Source organism: Pelodiscus sinensis, chromosome 12, assembly GCF_049634645.1.
Source record: "Pelodiscus sinensis isolate JC-2024 chromosome 12, ASM4963464v1, whole genome shotgun sequence".
In the NCBI taxonomy this organism is placed as follows: domain Eukaryota; kingdom Metazoa; phylum Chordata; order Testudines; family Trionychidae; genus Pelodiscus; species Pelodiscus sinensis.
Window position 1 is genome coordinate 37,504,582 of NC_134722.1, and position 9,164 is coordinate 37,513,745.

A 9,164-nucleotide genomic window follows, 5' to 3' on the forward strand; every position below is an offset into this window, starting at 1 on the left:
ACAACCAGAAGTTATTACCATATGAGTCTCCTCCCTGTTGACAATGTGATATACTTGTTTTTTTCCAATTAAACAATATTTACCCTTCTAATAGTCCCTTTGAGTGATCCATTCCTAGCTCCTCCCTTATACTTAAATACTCTAGGTAGAGACAGTACAAGAGAGTCTGAAAAATGGAGCATCAGGAAGGGAGGTGGGAGCTAGAAGAATGGCTGAGAGCCAGCCTTGGACAGTGTTTGAAACTTCAGCCTCAAGTCCCTGCCTGACTCTAAACCCCAAATGAAAGAGCCAGTGCATATCCTTGTTACACAGTTTATATACATCTTAAAGACAGAAAAATACTGGGCAAGTATGTAATCTGCCTATGAGAGCTTGAGATGAAAAATTGTCAAGGGGACCTAGAAATGGAAATGCCAACTGCATTTCAGCCTTGAGCAAGTGGGAAGTGAAAGTGAATGGGTCTAACTGTTCAGACACACATTGCTGTCTGTAGCGGAGGGGCGGGGTTCGTCACTTGGGCTTCGCACCCCCGTGCCCCTCCCACTTTTTGTCCTTTCCGGGTTTTCCTCCACGGGGTCCCTCCTGTAGTCCCTCTTTTAGTCCTCCTTGTCCATTTCGCTGCCGTCACCTGGCCCAGTTCTGACTCTGTTACCTGGCGCCTGCCTGGCCCCCTGGTCGTTCGTCCTGTAGGATCCCCATCGGTCCGCGATTGGGCTGCTCCCTACCCGGGTTTCCAGCTGGTCAGGTCACTGCGGCATCTGGCACTTCCTTGGCCTCTCGGGAACTCTCACCACCTGTGGGGTTTGAGAACACAGCCAGCTCCCGCTCTCCCCCCCATCCTTCCTCCCTCTTGTATGCTCTGGCTGGCGTCATGCCGCGTCTCGACATCGGAGCCGGCTGGTCGCCCCTGGGTCCTAAGGCCCATCAATTCAGGCCCTGGCCCCTTCGCACATGTGCAATCGCCGCCGTGTTTGCTGCTCAGCTTGCCGGCAGCGTCGACACCTGGGTGGTGGGGGGCCGCTGGAGAACCGCCGGCAAGTGGTCCAGAGTGCGGGGGCCAGATCCCCCGTCACACTGTCCAGCAATGATCAGAATACTGAGAACAAAAGTGACCGATAGACTCTTCAAGACTCTGGGCCAGACTTGGACAAGCTTCAAGACAGCTCCGTGCTACAAAAACAACACTCTACACCCGGGACTGTATGAAGATAACTTTGCTGTTTTATTTAACTGCATCACAAACTGGCACAGAGAGGCAGGAGGAGAGGACCTTCAACTGACAAAACAGAAAGTTGGTACAGAAAGTTGATACTGGACCATGCCTTAATACTCTAAGTACTGTAATCCAGTTAACACCATTATCAGAATTTCTTGGAAATGTCAGAGTTGTGGTTAGCTTTGTTTCCTGGATTCAGCAGTATTGCTGACATGAAATCACAAAGGTGCTTGCTCAGATTCAAAGAACACTTTACAACCCTTTGCCTTGGAATCTGAGAAGTGTTTCTTTGAAATACTGTGGGAACTGGGCATTGATGCAAACTGTTCTGGGGTGTTTCTCAGGAGGATGTTTGTAGCTCAGGAATTCAGGGAAGAGATAAAGAGCTTCATTTCTTGGCCTCTGTAATTGATGCAAAACTATATATCTTTCCATTAAAGAATAATCAAATGGATATAAAATATGACACCAACTAAAAGCAACAATTGTAAATGAATTAATCTGCTGCTCCTTGTGTTTTACTATGTCAAACAATAGGTGCTATTTCTGTCACAATAGGGGCACTGTTGGTAGCATTCTGATGTTCTTGAGAAATAGGGAACAGCTATCTTTCTGCTCTTGCTTATATATCATCTGTTCTTCCTGTAGTATGACCTTGATGCAGATACTAGACTCATTTAGCAGCTAATTCTGAATGTCAGGAATAGTGGGTTCAGAGGATACTGCTTTAGTTATTTCAGCTTTACTCTGAATATGCAAAATAAAGGAGCTTCATTTCCTGTTCTAGTTCTCCGCTTGGTGAGAAAGATGAAATGTTAGCAAATTCTGTCATCAAAGTTTTATTTGTGTGTGATTTTTAAAAACAATGTTCCTGACTTGGATCACTTTTATACTAATTATTCCAAAATAATGCTGCTGTGTAGTGATGTAGTAACCTCAAAAAGTTCAAAGCTTTGGTCCCAATAAATATTTGAATTTTAGATGCTTATCAAGACCACAGCAGTATGCAGAACTGGGTAGGAAATTTGTCAAGGACAAAAGTGCAATGTAAAGGAAAGGAAATACTTGCTTTATCAGCCTCATAGCCTATGTGAATGCATGGAAGTTAAAAGTTTGAATACAAAATAGTTAACCAAAATTTCTCATGCAACTGAAAATGTTTTGCTTGAGTCTTAAGTCAGTTCTTGTTAGAAACAGGCCTCATCAGAGCCCATTAATGGATACCCTCAACATTTGGTTCTAACTTTGATCCAAATCTTGCAACTTTCAGCTAGCTCTACTTATTTTGTCTGAATTAGTTTGAGTTTGTCTGTTTCTTGGCCTAAAGTAACAGATTGTTGTAAAGTAATACATTTCCCAAGCCAAGAATTAATGATCTCTTACCTAAAATTATAATTTAGTATAATGCATTGAAGACTTTCATCCTACAAACCATCATTTAGACTATAGCATTAAAATAGCTACAAACCTGTAACCTTTTCCTTCAACAAAGTTTTTTTAGCTGTGCAGAATCTTGAAAGACACTTTCATCTCCCCAAAGGAAATGTTCAGGAGCTCAAAATAATTTCATTGATTCCAAGAAAGTATCCAGTCCTCATGTCAATTTTTTAAAAAACTATTTCACATACCCTCAAGATCTCCTAGGCTGTGTCTAGACTGGCCACGTTTTCCGGAAAAGTAGCCGCTTTTCTGGAAAAACTTGCCAGCTGTCTACACTGGCCGCTTGAATTTCCGCAAAAGCGCTGACGATCTCATGTAAGATTGTCAGTGCTTTTGCGGAAATACTATGCTGCTCCCATTCGGGCAAAAGTCTTTTTCCGAAAAACTTTTGCGCAAAAGGGCCAGTGTAGACAGCAGAGATTTGTTTTCCGCAAAAAAGCCCCGATCGCGAAAATGGCGAAAAAGCTTAGCTCCATACTGGTGACTGTGACTCTATCTGTAGTTTCCCCCCTTCTCTTAGGAAAGGAGGTGCATTGACGTTCATTCTCATGTGCCTGCTGCTAGTCCCAAAACAGTGGCATGCAAATCAGAAGGAACATCTTTTGTAATGAAAAGGATAAGTGATTCCTGTGGTACAGCTAGAAAAGTATTTTATAGTAACAGGTGGGAATCTTAATAGATAATTTTTACAATGTTTATTTCAAGTGATGCAGATGAATAAATACACTAAAATCTAATCACTATCACAAAAACATCTACCAGTAATTCTGCAGTTTATGGCAGGATATCATATATATAGTGACCCAATGTCTGTGACTCTGTAATGCTGAAATGCTGGCTGTTCCCTCTGGACAGTGCTATTGCCTGCCGTCGTGGTGCTTGGCTGATTATGCACCACTCAGCCGGGCTGCCACACGGGAGCAAGTGGCGCAAGCAGCCGTTAGGGGTCCATGCTCCCCATGCAACTCAGGGGCCTGGATGAGCGTGCTTCTCTGACATCAGGAAAGGGCGCCAGATTCAAAAGGAGGAAAGTGGAGTGGAGACGGAGGAGGCGGAGAGGAGACGGAGGACAGTGAGAGAGAGAGATGCATCAGGAGGAGGAGAAGAGAAACACAGAGTGAGAGGCAGGAGTGGGAGAAGAGAAAGAGAAGGAGAGAGAGGCTGGAGGCGGATGAGAGCTGAGAGAGAGAGGGCGAGGCAGTAGGAGGAGAAGAGAGAGAGGCCATTTGCACTGATTGCTCCTGCGCGGAGGCCTGGCTGAGCAGCGCAGAAGTCAGCCAAGCGCCATGGCAGGAGGCGAAGGGGGGCGTGGTGGTGACGTACATGTCCAGGGGGCGGGGCCTGGATGAGCGTGCATCCCCAACGGAGACAGAGGAGAGCAGAGAAAGAGTGAGAGGCAAGAGGGGGAGAAGACAAGGAGAGGGACAGAGCGAAGGGAGAGTGAGAGGCAGGAGGGGGAGAAGAGAAAGAGAGAGACAGAGAGAGGAAAAAGGTGGAGGAGAGCTGAGAGAGAGAGTGGGAGGCAGTAGGAGGAGGAGAGAGAGAGAGACGGAGCAAGAGACCAGAGGCTCAGGAGAGAAGACCGACATGGAGTAGAGACCTGAAAATCCCATCTTATGATGGGCTAATTGGCTAGTTACAATATATGTCTGAATAACCAGTATAATTTTAACCTGATAATGAGGAAATATTGATTCCAAAATTAGAAACAACTTTTGAAAAGAACAAGTAGTCCTGTGGCATCTTAAGCTATGTCTACACTGCACAGTTATTTTGGAATAAGCTTATTTCAAAATAGCATGTCTACACTGCAGAGAAGCCTCAAAATTAGTCAGAGGCTGGTTTCCTTAATGTAGACGTGCTATCTTGATTTAGAGAGCTAGGACGAATAACTTAGAATGGCCCTGGTGAGGGGCTATTTCGAAATACCAGAAGCGACGAATCTACACACACCTTTTTTCAAAATAGCTATTTCAGAATAGGCGTTATTCTTTGTAGAATGAGGTTTACAGAAATAGGAATAAGCTGTCCATTATTTGTAATTATTTTGATTATCAGGACAGTTTCATTGATTTTAGTGGTAGCTAGCTCATCCAGAAATATAATCTATGCTATCATGTGCCGAAAGTGTCCGTCTGCTATGTACATTGGACAAACATCTCAGACACTTCGCCAAAGGATTAATGCCCACAAAACAGATATCAGACAAGATCACAAAGAGAAAACAGTTTCTTGCCATTTTAACCAGAAAGGACACTCTCTCAATGACTTAACCATCTGCATTCTGCTACAAAGACCTTTTACATCTGCACTTGAAAGGGAATCCTCTGAACTGTCATTCATGTTAAAATTCGACACTTTCCAAAAAGGACTCAACAAACATTTGAACTATCTCACCCATTACCAAGATAGTTTCCCCAATTATCACCTCTAATACCATTAACTCACAAACATCCCACTCTCCCTACCTCTAATATCATCAATTCACAGACACTTACCTTCCTTCCTTCCCCCCCCCCCCCCCGCATCCCCCTCCTGTTCTGCAATGTGATTTGTCCTTTTCATATTTGTTCACTTTTTTTTTTAATTGTATCCTTTGGTATATATGGTTGTGACTACTTTCTTCCACTATTTGATCTGAGGAAGTGGGTCTGGCCCACGAAAGCTCATCATCTAATAAACCATCTTGTTAGTCTTTAAAGTGCTACATTGTCCTGCATTTTGCTTCTAGCTCATGAGGTAGCCTGGGTGTTGGTACTCTTGAGCCTTATTTTTTTCCTAAATTTGACCAACTATAGTTGATATCAAAATCAGACCCAATATACATAGTCCAAAAATCTAAATACACTGTCACTTCAATGTTTCCTTATTAGGAGGCATGTGAGTCATTTTACCTTTGCATTTGCCTCATCCGTATTTAGTGTAATAATTCATTGCCTCAATAATTAAGGTAGAAAATGTGACATCAGGGAGCTGAGGTTATAGATTATGGATAACACTTTCTTATTTAGCTGACTGAAATAACAATAAAAATGTTTGAGCTGACTTTTTCAAGTGCTGGTAACTGCTACTCTCTAGTGACTTGATTGTGATTTGTAGGTGCTTACTGGGTCTGAAAATCAGCCTACCTAATTTGATGTTAGTTTATCTATAGGCTGCCTAAAGTTAAGCTTCTGTTTTCAAACTTTGCATATAATGTTTAGGTTTGGTTGAAAACTTTCAATTGAACTTCATGATGAAAAATAGGGGTTTCAACTAATTTAATGACATTATTTTTTTTAGAGAACTTGGTTGCCAAGTCACATTTTCAACAAAAAATTCCACTGAAAATTTATAGAAATCTATTTTTCCTGTTTTTGACAATTTTCCATGAATGGGCTGGAGGAAACATTTTCCAAGCAGCTCTTCTAATGACATTATTTGTTATATAGTTAATACTATCCTATATACCCATCTCTTTGTTTTTCTGTTTTTTCAAGAGCTCTTCCTAAACAGTAAGAGCGAGGATGAGCACATTTCATATGCAGCTTCCTCTTATCCTAACTTAAAGCCAGGTGAGGGTTTGGTTGTGCCAGGACAATGGCAGGTGCCTGGAATGCAATCATTTCTTGGAAAAAGGAAAGGGGAGGGGCTCTGGTAGCAAGGAGAGTTATACTGTATAATGACCACAGGGGGCAGCAATGGGCCAGAGACAGGGACTGGGACAGCTATAATCCCATTGGGACATTGGGGGTGGAGAAAAGGGCAGCTATCTAGTACATATTTCAAAGTCTGTTTGTTGGTGTGTCTGTTTGAGAGGTTGTCCTCTCTCCTTTGGGCAGCCTGCATACTTAATCTTCATCCAGAGCTCTTCCCCAGGGCAAGTATTTAAATTGCCAAGCTTCTTGTAATGATTTTTATATTTCTACTTTGGGGAGAGGCTTTGGACCTCATCGGTGCTTCCACTTGAAAATTCAAAAGCATGGTAAATCAACCACTTTTATCTTGTAAATACAAAATATAGTCCAATCCATCTGTTGATGTGAACACGAATTTGAGAACCAGCAGAGACTAGCCCGCCTTCTCTTCTTCCCCTTTCATGCTCCAAAATCCTCATGACATTTCCTTGCGTAATGAGTTTTTCCTTTTCCTTTGATGCTTTTCTTTATTCACCTTTCTTCTTAATCTTTTGAGTTTTCCCTGAAAAGAAATTCACAGTATAGTTGTGATATTGATCAAAATTCTGGCCTGTTCAGTTACAATGATGTAAATCTGGAGTAACTGGAGTAAATTAATTGCTTCAGTGGTAACATTTCCAGAACAACTGTAGTCCAGCTGGACTTTAACCCTGTCTGGAGTGGCTTTGTGAAATTGCCATTTGCAGAATTCAGGGCAGCTTCTTGCACAGCATTTGGCCTTTCCATTAATATAATTGTATACCACCCAGTCCTCTGCCCCAAGTCACAACTCCCTTCTTCACCCAAACTCCCTCCAAGATCACACACTCCTTCTGTGCCTCAGTCCCCTACCTCAAGCTCTGTTCTGCAACCATCTCCACCCTAGACCCTGAATCCCCTCCATTAATAGCACGGAAGAGTGTAGGCTTTGATCACTTACCAAATTTTTGGAGTGCACCCCATCAACAATTATTGCCCATGCCTGTCTTTGAGACTGTCCACAAATGTGGAAGAGTAATGGTAATATTTTGTGATGTGAAATGAGCCTATGGATTTGGCCAAGACTGCCAATTCATTTTCTATATCACTTAGAATAGCTTTCTGATGGTATTGACTTCCAATAGCTGCCAGTTTTCACTGGATTAGGATGGGTGATCTGGAATAGTTTTGTTTACTGAGGCAAAATTAAGAGTGGAAAGCATAACAGTTGAATATACAGTACTCCGTTCATCACCCACTTCATACACATCTCTCTGTATTTATGGAAGCATCACTTACATAGACATTTCTCTCTGGTTTTCATCTCTTGCAGTGTAAGTCAACATTTCAAAGAGTTTGAACAGCTTTGCAAATCTCAGGTGACTCTGAAAATTCCGAGCAGCAAAGGCATAAAGCAGAGGGTTAATGCAACTACTTATAAATGGCAGTGATCCAGAGATGTATACTCCCATTTCTGACACCTCATGCAGTACCAAAGACATATTCTGATTAGAGACTTTTATCTGTATTGAAACAATTTCTATTATGTTAAACACATGATGCGGTAACCAGCAAACAGCAAAAGCCACAACCACGCTGGCAATCAGCCTCGCTGATCGCTGCCTAGATGAGCAAGTCATTGTGCTTATTCTTCTCCCGACACACACATAACAAATAGAGATGATAATGAAAGGAATCACAAAGCCCACAAGAGTCTCCAACAAAAGGCACAATACCTCCTGCTGATCAGAAGCGTAATTGCGAGATGTGCATTCCTGCCCAATGTCGGTTTCTTGAAGTTCTTGAAATGGGATTATGGAAGCCCCAAATGCAATAGAAAAGAGCCAAATGAGAAAAACAACTTTGAGGATCACAGCCTGATTTTTCCACCTTTGAAGCACGAATGGGTAAAACATAGCCATGAACCTCTCCAGGCTCAGTGTTGTAATTAGGAACACACTGGCATACATACCGCAGTGAACAACAGAAACCAATATTTTGCAGATGATGACTCCAAGGAGCCAGGTGTTAGCAAAAGAGTAAATCCAGATTGGTAATGTAACCAGGACCAGGATGTCGGAAATTGCCAGATTTAGGATGAGCAGAACCGTGGGTGATCTTTGCTTCATTTTCCCACAAATGGTCCAGATGACAATGGAATTCCCAGGGATCCCAATAACAAAGGACAAGCTTAGCACTGTGAGGACCACTGACCTCTCACTGTCCCATGCCAGATATCCACTGTCTCCTTTTGTCACATTCATCTTGGTTGGAGGCGCCTGTGTTTTCTCTGATGCTAACAATCTCTGTTCTATGCACTGTGCTGTTAACTCTAGGCAGAAGCAGGGAACCTCCCCAAGTGCTCACTATCTAGTGATCTGAAGGCTGATGTGGAATGTGAGTTCACAGCCTAAAGTTCTCTCCTGACTTATGCTGAGTTCATACTTCCTGCTTCTTAGACGGCATGCAAAGCTACACACAAACTTAGTGGCCTGAGTGCCCTCATTTGTGCTAGTTATGTAAGGATGCAATTCCATTTACTTCTTATTTATACTGTGAGAAAGGAGAATCAGGACCCACATATCTACTTTCCCAGGCTTAAGAGGCTTATTACTTCACTTAAACTGACTGTTTTTATAAGAAACACTTAACGAGCTAAAATAAAATAATGCACACGAGCACTTCAGTCTGGGTTGTAACATCCAGGCTAACCTGTTCTGTGCTTTCAAACGTATGCTAGCTGGATAGAGGATAATGTAGGCTAACTTATACATAGCTTTTGCTGTGTAGACATGTCATAAGACTGAAGGAAGAAGAAAATAAAAAAAACAACTCAACAGTGGATGGGATTGGGGAACTGAAAGTGGAAGGAT

General features: G+C 42.4%; 1 protein-coding gene across 1 annotated transcript; it reads right to left on the reverse strand.

Annotated features, from left to right (window-relative positions):
• Nucleotides 1–1,008: 1,008 nt before the first annotated feature.
• LOC142831086 (leukotriene B4 receptor 1-like) lies at nucleotides 1,009–8,805 on the reverse strand. The gene is made up of 2 exons (XM_075940321.1): nucleotides 7,591–8,805; nucleotides 1,009–6,835 (listed from the first exon to the last, which is right to left on the reverse strand). Exons 1-2 carry the CDS (start codon nucleotides 8,553–8,555, stop codon nucleotides 6,817–6,819), a joined length of 984 nt encoding a protein of 327 aa, XP_075796436.1. The 5' UTR covers nucleotides 8,556–8,805; the 3' UTR covers nucleotides 1,009–6,816.
• Between the last annotated feature and the right edge of the window lie 359 nt (nucleotides 8,806–9,164).